Raw genomic sequence first — 23,291 nt, forward strand, 5'->3', positions numbered from 1 at the left:
TATATAAATAACTCAAGGCGGCGAACATACCTATTACTCCTTCCTCCTCCTCTTGTCCCCACAACAACCACCCTGTGAGGTGGGCTGGGCTGAGAGAGTGGCTGGCCCAAGGTCACCCAGCCAGCTTTCGTGCCTCAGGCAGGACTGGAGCTCACAGCCTCCTGGTTTCTAGCCCGTTGCCTTAACCACTAGGCCAGACTGGCTGTTGATGAGATGGTGGGTCCGTAGCTTTTGCCATGGTAAGCAAGATTGGGATGAGCCCCCGGTGTGGCCCAGTAGAGCCGGCGGCTGGCAAGCCACTGCTTCCAAAGTGGAGTCCCTGCCTGATGGGGGGGCAGCACCTCTTGGAGAGAGCCACCGGCAGGGCCGGAGGGGGCCGAAGAAGGGTTGTTGGCGGGGGGCCCAGGGTGTGTGTGTGGGGATCCAGCTGTTCTTCAGTTGCTTGGCCTCACCCTTGCGAGATCCTGGGCGCCAAGCTGGAGGCACTGCCCATCCCCCTGGGAGCTCAGTGCCTGGCGGTGGCTCCCCAGATTGGCACAGAGCCCACTCTGCCCCTTTGGCCTTTGTTGTGGCCAGGCCAGATGGTTCCTGCAGAGCCTTCGGGGGCTGCCTTGCGTTTTCCCGAGTGCCAAGTCAGCGGCTGCACCTGTAAGGGCTGGGGGCAGATCTCCCCCTCCGGGCCTCGGGGTCCTGCCTGAGCTGGGGCTTCTCCCTGAACCTGGGGAGGGGAACGGCGCTTTCAGAGGCGCTGATTCTTTTCTCCTCAGATCACACAGGCTGCTTTTCTGAAGTGCTGGGGACTCTAAGCCTGACCCAAATACAGAAAAGGGGTGAGCAGGGAGAATGCAGGCGGGAGCCCGGTGGACCTGGGGGTCAGGCGGGAGCTGCATCTAGCTCTCTCGGCTCCCCTCTTCTAGGCAGCTCGACCTGAGTAGCCCCCCGCCGCGCTCTCACCAGCCACATCACTTGCAGAGTTGGCGCATCTGATTTCAGGCCCAAAGAGCTTGAGCGGTGGAGCGGGGCCAGGTCCTGCCTTGAAAGGGGGCCAGTATTATATGCCGGTGCTCTGGGTTCCCCCTCTGAAAGTGCAGGCTCCTTCTTTGCCCACTGCTGGGAAAGGGGCTGGAAAGACTTCCAGAGCATACTTTCCCTGCTTTCCAGATGTGCCCCTCTTTTGCAGCTGGAGGACTGCGCCGTGCAAGTGTTGCCCTCTGGACACTATTTGGACCTGGAACTTTCACTGCTGGAGCAGAAGGATGAGCTGGAAGGGTTCTATGAAGACATCAGGTGAGTCTCTGCTGCAGGGATTTTACTGCCTTTTTGCACCTGCAACTCTCCCCTGCGTGCACTTCATGCCAGCCTGTCTGGAGTTTTTCATCTGGGAGGAGAATCGCATCCATAATTTGGGGGTTTCAGAAGTTGCCGTCTCAGACATAACGTGTGTGGTGCAACCAAGCAGATCCAAATACATGGTTATTAGTTCATGCACAAGCTAAGTTCTTCATGCTTGGTGTCCACACACGCAGCTCCTTTTCCCTCCCTGACCCCACTGGCTGGGCTTCTGTGGGAGGGCCATGGCCCTTGTATGGCATCCCTCTACTCTGGATGCTGCCTTTTGGTGTCAGCAGACGGCAGGTGCTGCTGGTGGTGGGTCTTGAACCAGCAAGGGCTTCTTGGGGCTTCCTAGAGCAGCACTGGCACATCCTGACTGTGCCCTGCTTGGTTTCTCGTTGCTGCAGCAAAGGGAGGCGGCCAATCCTGCTTCTGCGCACACAGCTCTCGGTCCGAGTGCACGCCATCATCGGTGAGTCCCGGCTGGCCCTTGGCCCTGGAGGCAGCAGCTCTGTGGGGCTCACGAGACCCCGGCAAGGCTAGCTGTTGCCCCATCTTTCAGTCGACGTGGAGAACTCAGTAGAAATGGAAACCCCGTGGCAGCTGCTGTATGAAAGACAAATCTCGTGCTTCGAATTAAGGAAGGGATTGAAAAAAAAACAGCATAGGAAGAACCTCATGCGAATCTAGGGTGAGAAATTGCAGAGCTGGAAAACGAGTAGGAGGAAACATCCCGGTGCCTGCTGGCTGTCCTCGGAGGGCAAGCGATGGGATCTACAGAACAGGGGAACGTGGTGGATGTTGAGAAAAGCAGGGGCGGTGTGGAAAACAGAGAGAGGCGGAAACAGAAGCTTTCCTCCCTCTCTCACTGGGTGAGAATTCACTGAAAATTCAGGAGCGTGAAAGAAAGGCTCTTTCCACAGTGCAGTTTGCTGCCATCAGGTGTGCTGAGGCCACCAAGAGAGGGCGCTGAGGAGACAAGGCAGTCCCAAGGAATTTGGGCTTTCTGCGCTGTCGCCTTGTGGGCTGTTTGCTCCTTCTGGGGCACCCTTGAATGTCAGTGCAGAGGGGGAGTGTTCCTTGTCTGTGAGCTTCCCAAACGTACCTGGTTGGCCACTTGTGTGTGTCGGCCCCGCAAGGTAGACCAGACTAAGAAGCCGAGCCATGCAGGCCGGGACGGCTTTTATTGTGAAGCTGTCGGGACAGGGCCCTGCAAGTCTGGACGCGCGTCCCCCCTCCCTTTGTCTTCGTGTGGACCCAGCAGGGGCCTCTCTGCAGTTTCCTCCGGTTGCTTTCCGGCCCGGGCTCAGGCCCTCCTACCTGACCGCTGCCTTGGTAGCGGCTGTTCCTCCCGTCCCTCCACCCTCGGCAGCGTGAGGCAGAATAACTTCTTAGCCCACCTTCCTTCTTGGCTGAACACTGCCAGGATTTTTAGTTTTATTATTTATTTCTTTTTCAATTTATACACCGCCCATCTCGCTATAAAAGTGACTCTGGGTGGCTTACAGATAAAAATTATAAAACCATTATGAAAGTACAAAAATACAAAAAATAGAAGAGAGAAGAGGGTAACTAAAAAGTCGAGAGAGCGTCCTCAAGCCACCCCCCACTCCCAGGGCTGCGAGCCACTCTTGGACCCCCGAGCTAGGTGGCGGAGCCCGGTCTTGACACTCTTCTGGAAGGCTGGAAGAGTGGGGGGCAGCCTCACCTCAGGGGGCAAGACGTGCCACAGGGCGGGGGCCACAGCAGAAAAGGCTCTCCTCCTTGACCCCGCCAGCTGGAATTTTTTAACCTTCTTTAATGGTAATAGCACATTAAAAAGTGAAACAGCAGCTTAAAATTAATGATAGCGTAAATGTTTAAATTACCTACAGTAGTGATCAGTATGCAGATTACACCCAGCTTTATATCTCTGTCCTGGAGATGCCGTGGAGGCTCCATCTGAAGGTTGTAGAAGTCTGGACTGGGAAGACCGGGCCTCAGCTCAGTCCTAGCCACCCGGAGCGGCTCTGGGTCTTAGGCTTGTGGGCCCTGGGGATTTTCCATCATTACTTCTGAACAGAAGCTGCACGCAACTTGGGGGTCCTTCTGGACTTGCGGCTTCTCTTTGGAACAGGTGGCAGCTGTGGCCAGGAGGGCTTTTGCACAACTTCATGTTGTGCTCCAATTGCTGGACCAAGACACTCTGCTTACGGTCACTTAGTCGCTTCCAGAACGGAGCACTACAGTGTGCTTTACACGGGGCTGCCCGTGAAGTGCATCCAGAAGCTTCAGCCTTTCCAGAATGCAGCAGTGAGGGTGATCGTGGGTGCTCCTTGATTGGCACATGCCACACCTCTGCTCCGTGAGCTGCATTGGTTGCCTATGTGCTTCTGGGTTCGGTTCAAGGTGCTGGTAATTGCCCATAAAGCCTTCTGCGGCACGGGGCCAGGTGGTTTGCAGGACTGCCTCCCTGATTCTGCCTACCCATCCCATCAGATCTGGCAGGAGACATGTGCAAGGGGGCCCATCTATTAAGACTGCCACCTGGCAGGACCAGGAAGAGAGCCTTTTCTGTCAAGGTGCCCCTCTTTGCAACATCTTCATCCCTCCCAGAGATCAGATGAAGGCCTTGGAGACCTGGCTGTGCCACCGGGCCTGGGGGTGGATTCTGTGACAGAGCCCGTGGGGCATTGATGGCTCAGATGGTGTTTTACCTTGGCTGCTGTTTAAGTATTTATTGGGGTGTGATTGCTTTATGTTTTTTTTTTAACTGCTGTCCACTATCCAGATTCATGGTGTGGAGCTGGATGCCACATAAATTGAAAGGGAATAGATAAATAAGTAAATTAATGCTTGGTGAGAGGGAAGCATCTTGACAGATCTCCCAAGCACTGAAAGGAGATCTGTGTGGGCAAGAGGGGCTTCACAGGAGGGCCCTGCTTATTTTCTCAAGTGGGCAGTTGTGTGATGGGGACATCGGGTCTGGTGGACCTTTGTTTGAGTCCAGCCCCAGGGCTCTTTTCACAAACCCCATAGCCTCGTGTGGGCCTGGGTTGGACAAGAGCTGCGGTGAAAGCCTTTGGCCTAGTGGCAGTCCTGCGGTTTCATGCTCATGGAGCGCCATGTGAAACGTTTGCTGCCCTTCAGGGTTGCTCAAGCTGGCGAGCCAGGCCAGGGTTCTGCTGCCCCTTAGAATTCCTTCCAAACTAAGCTTTTGCTTCTGCCTAGATGTTGCACTGCAGTTTCTGCACCTGAAAGGGGGTGGGGGGTCGTCAGATGTCTTGCCCAATGGAGGGAGCAGATTCTGGCTGTCCGCAGAGCCTGGCAGGCAGAGCGACATCCTGGCCACGAACTTTGCTCTTCGGTGGGGCTCCCAGGCAGCTCCTCCCCTCCTCCCTCCCACCAGACCTTGGTGTGTTTCTCTGCCGCTTCCTTGTGAGTCAGCATTTGCCGGCTGGGTTTCCGCCACATCCTGTCCCGGGTGCGCTGATGCATGTTGCAAGCCCTGTGTTTCCTGAGACCGGGGCTGCTGGGGGCTGGGCACAAAGCAGCGGAAAGGCTTAGGGGACAGCCTGGCGGTCCCGAGGGCAGTGCCAGCCTTGGGAGGCCGGTGCTTTGGGGCTGGTCCCAGGGGTACGGCAGATGGCCTTGGTGCAGGGGACCGAAGGGGATGGCGCAGGAGACCCGTTGTGCTTCCTGGGATGACTCTGCAGTTGTGGATGTCTTTGGGCTCGGTCTTCTGATGCTGGGAGGACAGGCTGGGACAGCTGGCTTGCCTTCGAGCCGTGGGGAGGGGCTGCGGCAGGTCTGCAGCCTGGGTGGGAGAGCTGGGACCCCCCCCCAACCCCCCGTGTCTAGGAGGGCTTAGTGTATGACAGCTGGGAATGACCAAGGCCAGATGCACCCGCTCGCTGTAGCCTTTCCTTTCCCACCACTGTGCTGTTCTGTGGAGTGGCTGTTTTTGGCTTATTTTAGTTATTACTCACTGGGTTAGCTTTCTAAGATGCAATTACTTGAGGAAGGAAGCAGAAATGTCTGCCAATAAAGGATTAAAGAAGTGAAAATGAAAAAAGCACCGGGGGGCGAGGGGCGTGCTGGAGTGGAAGAGACGGAGCAGTGATGAGAGGGCTGGCCAGGGCTGGCCATGTGCTCCTGCTCTGCCAAGGGAGGGATCCCCAGGCAGGTGTGGGGTGGGGCCCACGCGCTGCTCTGTAGCCTGAGCCTGCTGTCCCCGTGGGCCGGTCTGGAGGCTGGAAGGGGCTGGGTGCTCCCAGCGAGGGTTGAGGGGGGGCCTGCTCCTCAAGCGTATGGCTCACTCCAGACCCTCCGGGGAGCCACCCCACAGGCTGGGCCCCCCTGGCGGTGGTGGTCCTTCATGGGCTTGAGGCCCACACAACTGTGGGAGAAAGGGGCTGTGTGGGAAGAAGGATGGGGAGCCGGGGCCGGTGGGCAAGGCTGAGGCTCCGGGCCAGGGTCACCCTTCCCGGATGCTGCTGGGGCTCCCCTTGCTGTACCTGAAGAAACTGGGAAGCCAGCAGTCTTTCAGACTGGGCATAGGGTGCAAAACTGGTGGGGGCTCCCCGGAGCTGATCGCCTTTCTCGGGGGCTCTTTGGGCAGAGAGATCTCCGCTGTTTCCTCCTTGCTGTGAATCGGGAAGCCCCCTTGGTGCCGCCTGGTGAGCTGGGAAAGCTCGGCGGGGCGGTCTGGAGGCCTTGTCCCTCTCTGCCCAGCTAGGGGGGGTCAGTTCTGTTGGCAAGGTAAGCACAGTGAGCCCCCAGAGGGTCAGCAATTCAGTAGGCAGCTAGAGGGGTTTTTCTGGGAACAGCACTCCAGATGTTAGACTGTTGCCTTTGTGAGGTGGAGGGGATTTTATCAGGCGTGGGCATTGCTCTACGTTAGCAGAGAGGGGAAGAAATGCAAATATTGGGGTTAAATGGCAGCAAAATGCTTTTTTGCCTTCACACCTTGATCAAAGGAATCCTAGTTCACAAAAGCTTGTGCAATTGTGCATGTGCGCGTGTGTTTCTCCAAGAGGCTCTGTGGCGCTCCTTATACGGGGCCTTCCAGACCTGCCACCCACCCATCCACCCCTGCCAGAGTCATCTGGAGAGCAGCTCCAGAATGTGTGAGTTTGTGTGTTTGTGTGCGTGCTGGGGGGGGGGAGCCGGGTTCCCCTTGCTGCCCGCTCTCTGGCCTTTGCCTCCATCCCCTTCTTGCCACTCTTTAATTCCTCGGCTTCAGGGTGGGGGCGGGGGTCAGCGGCTGTGTGGGGAACATGGAAGTGGGCGCCCTGAGGGGCAGAAGGTGGCAGCACATCGCCTGCCTTTTAGGGCCTGGGGGAAGTGGAGTAGCCCCCCAACCCCACAAGGGATCAGCGGGCCCTGCCTTTTCCTTCCTGCTTCCCCAAGGCTGTGTTTTCCCCCTCTTGCTTTGCTGTGCTGGGGAGGGCTGGGTGTCCTTCCCGAGAGGGCCGGGTGGGTGGCCCAGGAGGGGGAACCACCGTAATAGGACTTCTTACCTCCTTGGGCCAGCGTTCCTCAGCATTAACGCCTTCCAGGTTCCCCTCTTTTCCAGGCCAGGGTGGGCTCCACCCTTAAAAATGCCACAGTCAATCCACGTGTGGAGCACAGGCCTCGGGCTAGAGAGAGCCAGGCAGAGTGAAGAGGAAATGCACCTCTGGACATCTCTTTCTGGAATCCCTCGGCCTGAGGACGGGCTGCTGGCTCAGCTGCCCAGTATCCCGTACACCTCTCTATTGGGTCTGCCTGTGGTGGGTGGCGCGGAGGTGCCGGTGTGCCAGAGGACCCCCAAGGCTCTGCAGAACCGTCCTACCAGACTTTGGTGAGGGAGAGGCAATTCTTGAGGACAGAAAAGGCAGGATTAAACAGGGTGGGTGTGCTCCAGGGCCCCCCTCCCTTAAATGTCACCACCTGATGGGACCTTGGGGGCATAGCCCTTTGGAACAGCCTCCCACCAGAGATCAAAGGGATCCTGACCCTTTTAGCCTTCTGGAGGGCTGTGAAGACCTGGCTCTTCCCCCGAGCATTGGGCTAGGATGGGGGGCTGAGGGTGTAAGAATGTTTGCTCTGACGCCCGGGGGGAAGGGTATGTTTTTAACTATGGTTTATGGATTGTCGTGAGCCGCCTAGAGTCACTGTCTGAGAAAGGAGGCCACATAAGTCCTGTTAATAGTAGTAGTAGTAGTAATAATAATAATACTTCAGCCAAGCCAGGATGTTTTACTATGATTTGTTGAAGAAGCCTTAACGAGTGGGCTTGTGTATTGCATTAAGCAAAAGAACATACCACATTGTGGCTTAGCATTACATATAAACCTGAAATAGGCTGTATCTGCTGATGGGAGTTTCCAAGTCCCGGTGAAAGAAAAACATTACTTTAAAGAACAAGGATGCAAATCCATTGAAAGGGATTCTGTAATCCCCTGACCAGAATTCAGCTTTCCTGCATTTAGGAATTATCAAGTTATCTGGATAAGCTGCCATTGATTTTGTCTGGTAGATTTCAGGATCCAGTTTTAAAGATAAACACAGACCTTTAGCTGCTATCTAATACGTCTTTGACAATACTTTTTTATTTTTATTTTATTTACCAAATTTGTCACCACCCATCTCCCCCACAAGGAGGGACTCTGGGCACAATAAAAAGCCTATGTTTATTCTTCTTAGAGCTTGATTTCATTAAGTCTTTTAGGCTCCTTATTCTGCGCAGTTTGAAGAACATTAATTTAAACTATAAACTTTCAAATGAGTCTGAAATTATAAGAGACATCAAATCTTTACCTTGGGTCAAGTATATACATAAAAACCATATTCCGAGCTCAATCTGCTTTCAGATATAAATGCTTTAGGTACACTTTTTGGCACCCCAGAAAGTCCTGCAGAACCCTTCCCTCAGGGCTAAACTTCCTGACACCCAAAGGAAATAAGCTGAAGCTTTGGGTTGACAGATTATACTTGCTGGTAAAAATATAGTACCTGGTTTTAGGTGAACAAAGCAGGTAATTGTGGCTGCATCTTGTTCACTTTCAAAGTTGCTAAGATCAGGCAAGTATTAAACCTAAGTATTTCAAGCCACCTGCCCTGGATAACTGCTATCTATGTTCCACATACTGTATATATCTGCCTTTTTACAGAGAAAATCTTTAAAGGCTTTTGTCTTTTGGCAGTTTATTTATTTATAAATAAAAAAATAAATAAAAGGTGACTCCGGGTGGTTGACATTACAAGGCGTTCTCTTAGAGAAAGCTACAGAATACCTTAATGACCTTCGTAACTCAAGTTACACCTAAGCAACAATAATTGGACAGATCTGTCTACCAGCCATGAAGGATGAAGCATTGAGGGCATCAACTCCGGTTCCAATCATCAATATGCAAATAGTTAAAGCTGGAGCTTGGTTGGCTTGTAGAAACTAAGCAGCCCTAGTTCTCCAAAAGAATACATCAGAAGGAATAGTGCTCACTGTGTCTGCATTAACTTAAATTTAAAGTCAAATTTAGTTTTTGCCTGGCCTGCTCTGCGTGCCCTGCAGAGGTCAGCTGAAACCAAGTTGTTTCTCCGGGTTGGTGCCCAAGCTAAGCAGGTGAGAAAAAGCAGGTGCGCAGGAAACCCCCCTTGAATAGCAGCCTGGCTCTTCAGAGGACAGCACCCCACGATCAGAGCCAGCAGAAGAGTTGGGGGGCCCTTGTCCGCCCAATGCAGATTGTCCCCAAAGCGTCCCACCTGATGGGTCTTCTGGCTGAAGACCAGGCACTCTGGCTGGGAGAGACTCCCAAGGAGGGCTGGGGATTCCTGGGGATGTAGAGCAGGCTCTCTGTCCTTCCTTTGACCTCTGTGTGTGTGTGTGCGTGTGTGTGTGAGTGAAGAGCCCCGTTCCAGCAGGCTAACCCATTTTTCTTCCTCCAGAGAAGCTGTACCATTCAAAGGGTCCCGAGCTGAGGCGTTCTCTCTTCTCCCTGAAGCAGCTTTTCCAGGTAAGGCTCCTGGCAGCGGAGCATCCCGCCCTTCAGCCCGGCCGGACCAGCCCCTCCTTCTGGCTCTGCGCCCAGGCCGGGCTGTGAGCGCCCCCTGCCTGCTCCTTCTCTCCTGAGGCGGGCTAGGCCCTTGGCAGAGGATGCCAGCGGGGGGGGGGGGCGGTCTTGGGTTGCCTCTGGCCTCAGGGGAGGCTTTCAGGCTCTGGATTTTGGCTACAGGATGATAAGGACCTGGTGCCTGAGTTTGTGAACTCTGAAGGGCTGACGTGCCTCATCTCGGTGGGAGCCGAGGCTGACCAGAACTACCAGAACTACATCCTGCGGGGTGAGTGCGCCAGGAGCCGAACTGGGTGCGAAGGAGCAGGTCAGGCCAGGAAGAAGGCGCGCCTGGAGAGCTCCCCTGCGTGCCCTGGGCGTCCCTCGCCCTCTGTCTGCCTTGCTCCCTCCCACAGGGTGGGGGGGGGAGGAGATGCCACTCTGTGGGCAGGGAGGGGCGCGCAGCCCCGGCTGGATGGGAGGAAGGGGCCGGAGTGCCCGGTTGGGCTATGCCGCCCTGGGAGAAAACCCTGCGGTTTTCCTGCACCAAGGTGTGCCCTCTTGTGGAGAATTGCATGAACGACTGGCCACTTGGAGTGGGGGGGCGAGCAGGGTGGAGAGCCTTAACTGGGTGCGGAGAAGGCTGTGCTTGTCCCGCTTCCCATCCTGCTGCCTTGTAAATGGCTGCTGGCTCTCAGCCTCTGTGGCTTTCCATGGCGCCTGCCGCTTCAACTTGGATGTGCCCCTCAGAGAACTTTCAACAGGGACGAAAAGGCAGCAGGAAGGCGGGGGTTGGTCATGCTTCCCAAATGGGGGGGAACGGGCGGCGTGTTCTGCGAGGCCCCTCCCCCATCGGGGACACCTGGCCGTCGAGCATCAAGCCTCCTGGCCCACCCTGCGCCTGCCAAGGGCCTGCTGGGCTCTCACGGGCACTCTCCCCCCAGCGCTCAGCCAGATCATGCTCTTTGTGGACGGAATGGTGGGGGTGATCCAGCACCCGGTGACCGTGCAGTGGCTCTACACCCTGACGGGCAGCTTGGTGAGTGGTCGGCTCTGCATGAGAAGGACGTTCGCATTCTCCTTACCCACCTCGTTGATGACCCTTATTTCCTACTGGGTGCATGTCCTTCCTGTTCTCTTGGGCTCCCCCCATTTTGTCCCCAGCAGGCAGTTCTGTGCAGCGAGTTTGGGCAAAGAAGGAATGGCGGCTCAGGCCACCCTGTCAGCTGTGTGAGGGACTGGAGGCGCAAAGCAGGGCTTCCCCAGCGAAGAGCCGCGACTTCACTGTCACGGCCCAGCCACAGGACTCAGCTAGGGTGCCCAGTCACCTTCGGGCCCCGGCCCTCTTCAGCTTAGCAGCAGGACCTTTCACATGGACGGACACGACCTTGGGACCAAGGAAATGTCCTCCACAGCTCACCTCCCCCAGGGGTCTCCCTCGGCATCCTTCAGGCCTTGGGCCTTCAGAGCCTTCAGGCAGATTCCCAGCCCAGTGGGGCAGCGGGCAGAGGGGGTCTCCTTTGGATAACTTGGCCGAGTTGCAAGCATCAGAGGACCGGGCTAAAACAAAGCCATCACGAAGAGGTGCCCAGGCAAAGCCGTGCCCTTCCCCTGGCCCTCATGCTTGAAGGCCTGGCCCGTGCCTGCAGCTGGGAGCTTTTGCCCCTCCTGCCTCCCCCAGGAATGGATAAAGCACCTGCTTGGCATGCTTGAAGGTCCCCACATCTACCCTCTCAGTGCTGTTGCCAGAGAAGGCTTGCTCGCCCGGCCCAAGCAGTTTCCCCTCTCCTTCATCTAGTATCGCCTGGTGGTGAAGATGGCCTTGAAACTGCTCCTGGTCTTTGTGGAGTTCACGGAATCCAATGCCCAGTTGCTGATCCAGGCAGTTGTGACTGTGGAGCAGGCCAGAGGTGAGCCCATGCCACGCTGAGGTGGGCCTTGGTGGGTGGCTGAGTCTGAGAGCTGCCAGACCCCGGCGATTCTGTTTCTTCGTTCCTCCTTTCAGTCTCACCAAGCAAGCCATTTGAAGTGGCCTCTAAGGATTGTTAGGTGCAGGCTGTGGGAGAAAGGGGGCCGTGGCCCTTGGGCCCAGAAGAATGGCCCTGGTTGCCACCCAGTTATGTCTTGTGGAGCTGAAGAGGTTCTTCCCAAGCAGCAAGGAAAGCAGCGGAGTGATTCTCTGGCTGCGGGGGTGGGGGGCATTGTTTGTTTGTTAGTTTTCTATCCCATCTTTATTATTCTTATAAGTAACTCAAGGCGTGGAACATCCTTATTACTCCTTCCTCCTCCTCTTTTCCCCACAACAACAATCCTGCGAGGTGGGCTGGGCTGAGAGAGAGGGACTGCCCCAAGGCCTCCCTGCTGGCTGTCATGTCTGAGGCGCGACTAGAACTCTTGGTCTCCTGGTTTCTAGCCCCTTGCCTCAACCACGAGACTAAGCTGGCTCTCCTATTGCCTGGTTTCCTTACTTGCTGCCTTTCAGGTGGGTTTCCGTGGTCTTGCCTCGTGGCCATCCTGGAGCAGAAGAATGGGGCCGACACTGAGCTGCAGGTGTTTGCGATGACGCTCATCAACAAGGTGAGGGTGGGCAGGGTGGGCAGAGCGCAGCTCCCTGGCGCGGGCAGCTCTTCCAGCCAACCGTTGTGTCTGTTGGGGCTTCCAGACGTTGGCTGCCCTCCCCGATCAGGACTCCTTCTATGACGTGACTGACTGCCTGGAGCAGCAGGGCATGGAGCAGCTCATCCAGGCACACCTGGCCGGGAAGGGCACCGACCCAGACCTGAGGCAGCAGCTCGCCATCTACGAGGTAAAGGCTTGCGGAGGGAGGCCCTCTGGAAGAGCCCCTGGCTGCCTGCTTGCCTGCCTGTGCCCACTGACTGGCTGGACCCGCTCTCTGATCCACAGAATTCCCTCAAAGAGGAGGATGGGGTGGAAGAGCCTCTGCCGGGCACCCGGGCCAAGGAGCAGAGGAAAGGGGAGGATGGCCGACGGGGAGCCCGGCGCTCCCTCATCTGTGCTGCGGCCCCGGAGGAGGGTGTGGGCGCTCCTGCTGCAGATGCCGTTCCCAGCCTTCCGCGGGCTCTGGGCCTGGAGGAGGCGAGCCGTGAGCAGCCGTGAGTGGGGCATGGGGTGTGGGCGTGGGCCGGGGACCAGGCAGAGGCAGCGGGGCCGCAAACGGGGGGGCCCGTCTGCCTTGGCCGCCGGGCTCGGCTCGTCCACCTCTGGAAGGCCGAGCTCCGTGGGCTGCCATTCCGGCCCGTGGAGCCATCAAAGCTGCGTTCTTGTTGGCTGCTTGAGAGCCTCCCTTGGGTGCCCCCCAGCTGCAGCTCTTCCCTCCCTCTGTCCCTTCCAGGCCCAGCTTGAGGGGCACCTACAGCAGCTCCTCCCGCATGCAGCTGTCTGCACCGCCGGTCCCCGGGGAAGGAGAGCCGCTGGCCAGCCTGGGCGAGAGGAGCGTCTTCAAGTAGGTCCCGGCTTGGCGAGCGGGAGCACCGTGAGGAAGCCTTCGGTGGGGGGCGTCTTTTGGGCGCGGGAGGGCTGGCTGGGAGGGCTTGTCTTCCTCTGTTTTTCCTACACAGTGACCCTGACTCTGTACTTAGCATTGAAGTCTTCCCGTTCAGCATTTGGGTGGTTTAGGGTGCCCCTCTCTCCGTGTGGGGGATGCACAGAGCCCCTCTCCCTGGGCCTGCAGCTCGTGAACAGGTGGTGCCATGGCAGCCGCCGCCCTCCGGCTGCAGGTTGGTAGCACGGCCCTGGGTGAGAGAGAGGGGCTCAGCCGTTGACAGCTGGCAGAACATTGAATCTGGTTGAATCTGGAGGAGGCACCCAGTGCCCCACTGGCCAATTCTGCTGTTTGGGGGGGAGGGGGAGGGAGTAGAAGACACCCCCGGCCTTGCCAGGACCCTGGGCAGGGGAGAAGGCTCCGAGGGCAGCCCTGGAGTCAGTCCCCCTCCTTCCCAGGCACCCTTCCGCGTTGCGCCTGCTCTGCGTCTTTCTGCGCTCTCTCCTGCTTCTCTGCGGGCAGGCGAGGCCGGAGAGGCCGTGCTGACGGGCCATTTGCCCTGCGTGGCAGTTTGTGAGGCGGGGTGGGGTGGGGTGGGGGCTGCTCCTCTCTCCCAGGTGGTTTGAGCTTCTCTCAGCTTTCTTGCTCTCTCCAGTGCCTGTCCGGCTTAAACGCTATTTCCTCTTCCAGACTTTGCAAAACTGCCTCTGCTTGGTAAGTGATGGTGTGGCTTGTGTGTTGCGTGTTGTGTGAGGGGGGCTTCCCTTGGCTGCTGACAGCAGCGTTGTGTGGTCCTCCCTGCTTGAGGTGTCGGTTTCTTGGCAAGGAATCTCCTGCTTGTGGCTCGGGTGCACCCTCCAGGTGCCAGGACCCTGAGGCGGCAGCTTGGCGGGGCCAGCGTCCCCAGTGCCATCGGCCCCCTTCCCTCAGAATTAGGTGGGGGGCAACTCCCCTGTCCTGTCCTTTCTGCAAGGGGGTGCCTCTGTTCTTGTCCCGGGGAGGCCCCCCAATTCCTGCCTTTGGTCGTCCTTGGTGGCAGCGGCGGGTGCCTCGGCACAGGGACCCTCGTGACCGCGGGCTCCTCCAGCAAGCAGCCCCCCCGCCGCATGTCGCTCTTGCCTTTGGGGCCGGCTTGGCTGCATTTGTGGCATGAGGCGGTGGGGCTCTGGGCCCAGGGCACTGACTCGCTTTTTCTCTCAGGCAAGAGGAAGCCCCCCCGGTATGTGGGGACAAGCCCATTCTGAGGCGCTTTGAGTAAGTACGGAGCGGCATGCGCACCCCTGGCGAGGCGGGGGCCCTGGGCAGGAGACAGGCCTTTCCTGCCGAGCCAGCGGCTCCAGTGCCTCTTCCGGGAAGAGGTGCTTGGCTGGGATCCACCTCCGATTCGCGCTTCGTTAACGTTGTCGCTTGCTTGTCTGAGAAGATGGAAAGGGCCCCCCCATGCTTGGGTGCAGATGGAAGGCTCCCCCCCTCTGTAGGCAAAGTAGCCCGGTGGGTGGCTTGAAGCTGGCTTGGCGTCACCTAGTTCTTCGACGTCCTTCAAGGAGGGTTGGTCGGCAAGAGCTTTCAGCTGAGGCCGTCTCAGGCGGCGTGCTCAGCCCTGTCCGAGGCAAACTTGGGTAAATTCCCTGCCCCGCAATCGTGCACAGATGGCTCTGCAGACAGACCGCTGGTCAGCTAGTTCTTGTTGAGGTAGGGTGACCTGATAAGTTACAAATGTGCACAAAATGGAAAGCAAGCTTTGCTCTGAATCTGAAACAAACCGTTGCATTCTAGAAGTTCTGCTGAACTGCTTTGGAACGGTTGTGGCTTGGCTGCAACAAAATTGGCAAGGATCCCGGAGTGATTTTATGGAGCAAACAGGGCATGGATGGCGCATAATGCCTCCTCTCTCCGCTCCTCCTGCGCGTGGCCTGTGCACTGGCCCATTCCCCCAGCGTCTTCCCTCCTATGGTGGTACATCCAGAACTTGAGAAAGACTCAGCTCCAGGCCACCTGCAAACTACTCAGCTATCTGGCAAAAGCTTAGCCTCCTTGCCTGTTTGCAGGGAGACTCTTAATTTAAAACAGAAAAAACTAAAGAAAATGGTGCCTTAACAACTCAGGGGAAAAACTGGGTTCGAAAGTGAAAGCAAGCAATCTGTGGGCTGAGATTTCTGTCCCCTTATTCCATCCCCTCTTCACAAATCTCGGTAAAGAAAGCTGGGAATATTTTGCTTTTGTGTACTTGGCTGCCGAGAGCTTGACAGCTCCCCTTACTCCCCAGTGTCCTGGTGGTAATCCCCCTGGCCACCTCCACTGTCGATGTCCACCCACGCTGTCCTCAAGGAAACCCCTCAGTGTTGCCTCCTCCTGCTCTTCTCCCTCCCCCACAACTACTTCAGCCTGGAACATGCGTGTTTCAGCCCCTGTCCAGAACAAGACAGCTGGCCATTTTTATGGACCAAAACATCCAAAGGGAGTCTGTTTCAGTTTGGACACAGGCCGTCCAAAGTCCTGTGCATGGAATGTTTTCTGCATCTGTAGGATCACCTTTTGTTTCCCTGCCAGCATCCCTCTGTCCTGTTTCACCCAACTGCATGCCAACAGGGGTTAAAAAAAAAAAAAGGAACAGAAACACAGGTGGAAAAAAATGGTCTTGTGGCTGATCTAGCCTCCCCCTCTAAGTCCCGAGCTAGAAGATGGGTTTAATCTCAGAATGATCCTTTTTTCTGGATTTGGATGAAGTTGGGAGCCCAGGAGTAAAACAAATTTCCTGCCACCAATCCTTGGGGTGTAAAAGCAGCAGAGACGTCCTGCCTTAACTGTTTTTCCAAGTTCATGCAACAGGGCTGATCTTTAAATGCCCAACTTTGTGTGTTGTGCACCCATGATCATAGAGCAAACTGGGGGCATGAGGATCAGTGGTTCAGATGTAATTGCTTAATTTTTGGCCCGGTGCAACCTCAGGGAGTGTTTTCAGAGGTGTGACCAAGGTGGGCAAGGCCCAGCAGGGACACTGGCACCGTTGAGATAGGAAGGCACTTCCAGAGAGAGAGGAGTGAGCAGCTACCTCTAGCTTATCTCAGGGTAAAGGAAGTGCCCCGGCCCTCATCTTCTGGTCGGGTTAAAGGATGCAAGACTCCTGGATTTTAATCTTGGCTCCAGCCTGGCTTAGCAATTGTTATTCCAGTGCAAAGCTCTGGGGGGACATGGGGGAGGGAGAGACTCAGCTGGCACAGCAGCCGGGTTTCAAAAGTAGAATGTGAAATGGAGAGCCTGAAATGAGATTAGAGCCGGGTAACTTTTAAGGGCTGAAGAAAGCACATTGGCAGGTATGCAGTGTGCTGGTGGGCGTGTACACGCAGGGCCACGTGCTCCTTCCCAGTCACGCTTCCCTTTAGGAACCCAGACCGCTGATGGCCTATGCTGGTCAGGGGTGAAAACACTTGATGAGAAAGTTGATGCCATGCGCTACTGCTGCACAAAAGGAATCACAAGGCCAGGCTTGTCGTGCCTGGGTGCCACTTTGGCTTGACCAACACAGACCCAGCGAAGCCGCTGCACAGTTCAGCTGCTGCACCTCAGAAGCAAATGGCCGAGCAGCAGCCAAAACCCTCCGGTGGGCAAAGCCGCTCCCCAAATGGAAGGATTGCGGGGCATTTGCAGGAGTTTCAGCTCCATTCCTCTGCTTCCGGCAGAGACGAGAGCAGAAGTGCTGGACTCGGGAGGGTGATCCCACGAAGCTGCCTGGGAAGGAGGAGGAAAGCAAGAAAGTGTTTGGATTTCCCAAGCTTAGAGGGGACCGATGTGCATGGAGGGGCTCTCAGGCCCACGTTGCAAAACGCAGCAGCTCGATCTCCGTCCCAGAGATGTGGACGAGGGCGTGGTCCGTCTTGCCTGCTCACAGCCTTCCCGAGGAGCTGCGGCCTGCAGTGTGAAGCAGGTGCTGACCTCTGTGCTACAGCAAGGAGGAAGGGCTTTGAAGAAGAGACCCTCTTCAACCCCCCCGCCCCCAGTTCCGGCTGGTGCAAAATGCTGAGAGCCTCTTCTAAGCAGGCCCACCGAGTGGCGTCCCCTGACAAGAGGCCGAGCTTCCAGGCTGGATGGTCTCAGCTCCCTGCCCATTCTTTGGTTGCTGTGCCTGGAGGCAGAGGGGAAGGAGGGCACGGGGCGGCCTCCCTTCTGTCCCTCTCTCTGGCATTCCTGACCAGAATCATAGAGCCGGAAGTTGTCTTGGGGTCACCGAGGTCAAGCCCCCATTCAGTGCAGGGTCTTCTAGAGCATTTCTGATAGGGCACCATTCTGTTTGAAGCTTGAAGCTCCAGTGAAGGAGAATTCACCATGTCAAGTGGCAGTCTGTTCCACCGGATGACTGCTTGCTCAATCCTTTACAAAGGAGAAAAAGGCTGGGTGTCCCAGGGATCCAGAGAGGGCGCAGGGCAGGTGAGGCGGCCTGGCCTGCAGGGGGCAGCCCCACGGGAAACCCGAACAGCCAGCTGGAGCCATGAGGGTGGAAGCTACACCCAAGACAGAAATCTATTAGGCCTTTGAGATTCTGTTCTGTGGGTTAGCCTATAGCTTAATTGTCACTGGTAACCTTTATATGTGAAGTTTATTGTATTGGGGCCAGCTGAGTTCTTCTGTGTGTCTCCATATTATCATAAAGTTGGAAGGGACCACAAAGGTCATCTAGTCCAGCCCCCTGCTCAGTGCAGGATCCACTAGACCACCTCTTGCAGATGAACACCCAGAGTCCCTCTGGTGGGAGGAGATGGGCGGTGACAGGCAGACCAACACCAGCCTTGGAAGACAGAGGTCCGAGGAGAAGTCACCACATCATGTGGCAGTCTGTTCCACTGCTGGACAGCTCGTGGAGTCAGGAAGTTCCTCCAGGTGTCTAGCATGGACCTTGCTTCTTGTAGCTGTAACCACTTGGTTGTGGTCCTGTTCTCTGGGGCAAGAGAAAGTAAATCTACTCTCCCTTCTGTGTGCAAACATATTTGAAGAATGCTCTGGTATTGCACCTCCTCTCTTGTCTTTCCTGTAGGTCAGACTTTGCAAGATCCTTTTGCCATTCTTCCTGGGGCCTGGAACCATCCTGGCAGCCCTCTTCTGAGCTCACTTTGCTTTGTCACTGTCCTTATAGTCTGATGCCCAGAACTGGACATAGGACTCCAAATGGGATCTGACCAGGGCAAAGTAGAGTAGAATAATTACTTCCTGTGATCTGGACTCTGTGCTCCTGATAATGATCCCAAGATGGCATTTGCCTTTTTAGCAGCTGCAAGACACTGCTGGCTTATGTTTAACTTGTGGTCAGTAGGGATACCCGGATCCCTTTTGCCCATTTCCTGTCAAACCAGCTCTGCCCCATCCTGTACTTGTGTCTTACATTTCTCCTCCCCAGATGTAGAACTTTACCTTTTTCCTTGTTAAATTCCATCCTATTAATTTCAGCCCACTACACAAGCCTGTCTGGATCTTTAAACCTTTTAATCTCTCCTCTGAAGAGTTACCAACCCTGCCCTGCTTTGTGCAACCTGCAGACTTTGTAAGGTCCCCTCAATCTCTCATCCAAATTGTTGATAAGATTGATAAGCAACCTAGAGTTCTTTGACATGTTAGGTAATACTTCCCTCCTATCAGAAGTGAGGCCATGAATGAATGCTCTTTTGATGCTGTGGCGTAGCTCCAGGAGTCACAGACCTGCTTTAAACCTTGGTTAATATAAATGGCTCAAGGAAGGAGACTCCTGTGCCTCAGGGGGCATAGGTTGGCCTTGGCTTGGTTTGGGCCTCTGAGTTCCAAAAACATCCAGCAACTTTAATCTCTTGAAAAGGCATGCGGAGGGTTGCCCCTCAAACCCCCCTCACCCCATGTGTGGCATCGATATTTGGAGGGTGTGCCTGTGTGTGGTCAACGCAAGTTTGTAAACTTTCAAAGACGCTCATAGGTAACCTCGGCCTGGCCTGGGGCTGGGGTTGACATGCCCCCTCTTGCTCGAGGACTGCGCAGATAATTAGTAACAGAGGGGTCATGGTTTGCGCTGTCTGCCGGACACCACGTGGCCCTGCCCCCGATGGCAAGTGGTGCAGAGTGCCCTCTTCTCTTGCAGAGCCCGCTTCTTGGAAAATCTGGCTGCCTCTCAGAAGGAGAAGATCTTTGCCATCACCCGGGGACGAGCAGAGATCCTTGCCGAAGCTGTCCCAAGCGCTGAGCAGGTTGTCCCAGGTAGTGTGGCGGGGAGCAGGAGGAGCCGGGCCCCCGCTCTGCTCAGCAGTTTGTTCTGGGCGCAGCTGCCCCTTCTGGTTCCTCTTCTCCTCTGTGCAGCCACTCCCCCCCGCGTCCTTTGAGCGCCCCTTCCCACCCCGGGGAGGTGGCGCGAAGGAGAGAACGGGAGCGCCGATGGGAAGGAGCCCGGCTCGGGGGAGGGGTGGCCTGGGTCACAAAGAGACCAGTGAGAAAGGGCCACCCAAGGACGCCTCCCTAAGCCGCCGGTCCCCCCCTTGTGCCCTGCGCCCAGATCCCGAGAGCGTTCCGTGTGGCAGCGGAGGGGATCTCCGGGGCGGCGCTGCCTCCGAGGAGAAGCTCACGCTCGAGGCGCCCTTCGCTGGTAAGAGCCAGCCAGCCACGGAGAGGACGTCGCTCTTCCCAGCAGAGCCGGGCTCGGGAGGAACGGGGAGGCAGGCTGGCCAGGAGGAGCGGGGCCGGAAGAGGGCCGGGCAGGAGACGGACCGCCTGGCCCTCTCCTCGCGGAGCTGGTCCAGCCTTGAAGCCGAAGCCAGCCTGCAGAGTCTGGAGAGGACCCAGGCGACGACGGGGGGTCTGCCGGAGCTTGGCCCTGAGCTTCTGAAGATTAGGGACCTCGACTTCTCAGACCTGGGTGAGGAGGAGGAGGATTTTGAGGTACAGGAAGCCAAGATGGTCGAGGTGGCCTCGCCCCGTGTGGCTCCAGGAGCAGTTGAGGGCCTGGCTCCGCCCCTGATTCCTGGTTGCCCCACTCCTCCCCCGCCACCTCCTCCAGCTCCTCCCCCCCCAGCTGGTATACCTGGTCCCCCTCCCCCCCCACCCTTCCACAGCCCCCTTCCTGGGGGAGAAGCCAGCTGCCCCGCAAAGAAAAAGAGGACCGTCAAGCTCTTCTGGAGGGAACTGAAAGACACAGATGGCTCTGCCAGAGAGAGCTGGTTTGGGCTGGCCACTCTGTGGGCATCCCTGGAGAAGGTGGAGGTGGACCCTGCCAAGCTGGAGCATCTCTTTGAGTCCAAGGCAAAGGAGGCGCCAAGCTCTAAGGTAGGTTTTGGCCGGAGGATGCAGCTTGGCATGCCAGCACCTTCTCTGGCTGGGAGAGCAAGCGCAGTGCTCCTGAGACCAGTCCTGGTTTGGAGTTGTGGGGCTGCTACTGACCATCAGCCCCTCTGCGGCTGTAACTTGGACCAGCGGCTCAGACTATAAGGGCAAACGAAGCTGTTTTGCCAGAGCTGGGCCTTCCCTGCCTAGCACAGCAGCTGCCCACCAAGCCTTGGTTCACTGCCCACTGGCCTTCTGTGCAGAGGGGCTTTCCAGATCTTTCGGCAGCTGTGCTTCCTTTGAGCTGCAGGTGGATTGGGCCTTTTCTGGTCTAGCTGGCTGCTGTTGCTTGGGCGGGTCCAGGGAAAGGTTTCTTTCTCTTGCTTCTGGCATGTGGGCATAAATGGTGGGGTTGATAGGGGAATACAGCAGCTGCAGCACAGGATGACTTGTGGCTCAGCCTTGCCGATGCTACCCTTTTAGGACTCCCTTTTCCTGGGCTCAGTGCAGCTCTTGCATCCTCAGGAGACTCCAGTGGTGGAGTTTGCAAACACTTGTCTGAATTCTCTTTCTTGCAGGGGACTTACCAGATCAAATGTGGATAGAGAAAAACCTGGATTGTATTTTTAATCTATTCCAATGCTCCTGTTCCCTTGTTTAGAAAGCTGTGGATGGAAGAAAGCTGATTGTGGTCCTGGATCCCAAGAGGAGCAATGCCATTAATATTGGCTTAACGGTGTTGCCTCCCATCCATGTCATCAAGACAGCCATTCTCAGCTTTGATGAGTTTGCAATTAATAAGGAAGGGATTGAGGTGAGAGGTGGTCCCCCCTCCAGCACAGGGGTTCCGTGTGGGCCTTCAGGCGCAGACACATGCGGCTCCTTCGCCCCGTGGGCAGCAGACAGAGGAGCCATGGCTACAGCAGTTCTGAAGGCGGTTCCAGCTGACCTTGGTCCCTCTGGCTTTGCTGCTTCCTTTTTTCAACCAGAAAATACTGACCATGGTCCCAACAGAGGAAGAGAAGCAGAGGATCCAGGAGGCACAACTGGCAAGCCCTAGTCTCCCACTGGGGTCAGCTGAGCAATTCCTCCTCACGCTCTCCTCGATCCCAGAGCTTACTGCTCGGCTCCAGTTGTGGGCATTCAAGCTGGACTATGACACCCTGGAGCAGGTACCCCTGCAGGATCTGGACTGGCTGCGAGGGAGGCTTGGCACAGCTAGGCTGTAGGGCCGCCACCACTGCGGGTTTGCAAAGAAGGCCTGGTCTGGGGGTCTGTTAGTTAGCCAAGCCTCCCCAATTAATGTGAGGTGCTTGCGATGGCGGTGGTGTCCGCTGGAATTGGTAGGTTGGGGAGGGGGTGTCACTGCAGGCCTTGAGTGTCTGGCCAGCTGGTTCTCTTCTGAGTCTTCCCTTCCTCCATGCCTGTTCAGTATTCCCCGTTCAAGGAGGGTTTCATTACCTGCTTTTTTATTTTCTTCTGTTCAGGAAATTGTAGAGCCTCTGTTTGACCTGAAGCTCGGGATGGAGCAACTAGCCAAAAACCAGACTTTCAGGTGTATCCTTGCCACCCTTCTAGCCATGGGCAACTTCCTGAATGGATCCCAGGTGAAGCATGATAGGATAAACAAGGAGGGATGGTCTGCCTTTTAGGAAAGACTCCTTCCTGGGCCCTGCACCAAGGCCGAGGCATTGGATCGAAACGTATCTGGAGATGCCCGAAGCATCTTTACATGCCTTCTTCCCTGGTCCAGTCTAGTTAAGCCTCTGGGATTGGAGTCTTGTTTCCAAGGTGGGACATTAGGCCAAAGCCTGCCCAGATTCTGTCCTATGGCTTGTCCCTTAGATTCCCTTTTTAAGCTGCAGACATGCAGGTTCAAAACAGGACCACCTGAAGGCAACTCTGTGCATCACCTCTTGGGTTCTGCTCTCCATGGAGCTTATCTGGGCTGGCTTTCTTCCACAACAGGAGGAAAGAAGCAGCAGGTAAGGCCACCTCTTCTGTTCCTCACTTACATGGTACTGAATTTCAGAGTCGAGGGTTTGAACTCAGCTACCTGGCCAAGGTGTCGGAGGTAAAAGACACAGTTCACCGGCAGAGCCTCTTACACCACCTGTGCCACTTTGTGGTGGCGAAGTTCCCAACCACCACAGACCTCTACTCAGAGATCGCTGCCCTCACTCGCTGTGCAAAGGTGAGGCGCCTTTTCCTCCCCACGTTCTGCGCCTGGGAGGCTGAGCTTGGGTGCTGTGCTCCAGCCCAAACCCTACAGGAGCTGCACTGTCTTGAAGCTCTCATCTGCTCTCAGGTTGATTTCGAGGCGCTGGCAGAAAGTCTCCTGCAGCTGGAGCAGCGGTGCAAGGCTTCCTGGGAGAACCTGAAGGCCATTACAAAACACGACTGCAAGCCGGCACTGAAGAACAAACTGACAGACTTTCTGCGGGCCAGCACGCAGAAGATCGGCATCCTCAAGACTGTCCACCGGCGGGTGTTGAGCAGGTCTGTTTCTCTAGGTCTGAAGGCCACTGCTGCTGGATGTGGTGACTTTTGAGGCCTGAGTGCTGTCCCAATCCCCTCCCACCCATCAAGACGGGCTGCTGCTGCACGTATTACCATGAACAGAGCTGTGCGGCTTGGTGTCAGCTGCAGCTTCCCACAAGAAAATGACAGCTGGCCACTGAGAAGTTGGTCAGCCCGGTGGATGGCAAGGAGAAGATCCATGCAATTGCCTTTTGTCTGTTGGCTGCAGCCTCTCCTAAGCAGAACGCACCCCTTGATTGGCTACATCGCAGCAAGGCAACTGCACTGGGGTGGGGCCATTCAGCCCCAGCTGCAGTTCCCATGGCATCTGGAGGCCACAGAAAATTCAGAAGCATTAAGGGCAGGGACTGCCAGGCCACAGGGGTGAAGCAATTGAGTGCAAAGCTGCATGGTGCGTTCTCACAAAGTCTGCTGTTCCCCCAACTTTGGGGCCCGGCTGTATATGGAATGCAGCAGACCATTTCCTGTTCCAGAAGATGGATGAGCTTCTCTTGGAACTTCCAGACTGGAACATCCTTGTGGAAAATGAATACCCAAATATTTCAGGAATGGGCTATACAGTTTTGCACATCCCTGAGGTGAAGCTATTCCATCCAGGAAACAGCCCCCCCCCCCGCCCCATTGCTAAAACTGGA

General features: G+C 56.3%; 1 protein-coding gene across 1 annotated transcript in view; it reads left to right on the top strand.

Annotated features, from left to right (window-relative positions):
- The window catches only part of FHOD1 (formin homology 2 domain containing 1), a 33,462-nt gene that overhangs the window by 5,130 nt on the left and 5,041 nt on the right, over positions 1–23,291 (top strand). Inside the window, exons 2-18 of the mRNA XM_063313037.1 lie at positions 1,181–1,287; positions 1,740–1,804; positions 9,241–9,308; positions 9,528–9,633; positions 10,289–10,383; positions 11,143–11,254; positions 11,827–11,921; positions 12,007–12,150; positions 12,249–12,457; positions 12,697–12,807; positions 18,944–19,059; positions 19,352–20,118; positions 20,777–20,929; positions 21,105–21,287; positions 21,603–21,722; positions 22,148–22,309; positions 22,424–22,614. Coding sequence (XP_063169107.1) covers positions 1,181–1,287; positions 1,740–1,804; positions 9,241–9,308; positions 9,528–9,633; positions 10,289–10,383; positions 11,143–11,254; positions 11,827–11,921; positions 12,007–12,150; positions 12,249–12,457; positions 12,697–12,807; positions 18,944–19,059; positions 19,352–20,118; positions 20,777–20,929; positions 21,105–21,287; positions 21,603–21,722; positions 22,148–22,309; positions 22,424–22,614 — 2,804 coding nt within the window. The remainder of the gene's footprint in view (positions 1–1,180; positions 1,288–1,739; positions 1,805–9,240; positions 9,309–9,527; positions 9,634–10,288; positions 10,384–11,142; positions 11,255–11,826; positions 11,922–12,006; positions 12,151–12,248; positions 12,458–12,696; positions 12,808–18,943; positions 19,060–19,351; positions 20,119–20,776; positions 20,930–21,104; positions 21,288–21,602; positions 21,723–22,147; positions 22,310–22,423; positions 22,615–23,291) is intronic.

The sequence above is a fragment of the Candoia aspera genome, chromosome 11, assembly GCF_035149785.1.
Source record: "Candoia aspera isolate rCanAsp1 chromosome 11, rCanAsp1.hap2, whole genome shotgun sequence".
Lineage (NCBI taxonomy): Eukaryota > Metazoa > Chordata > Lepidosauria > Squamata > Boidae > Candoia > Candoia aspera.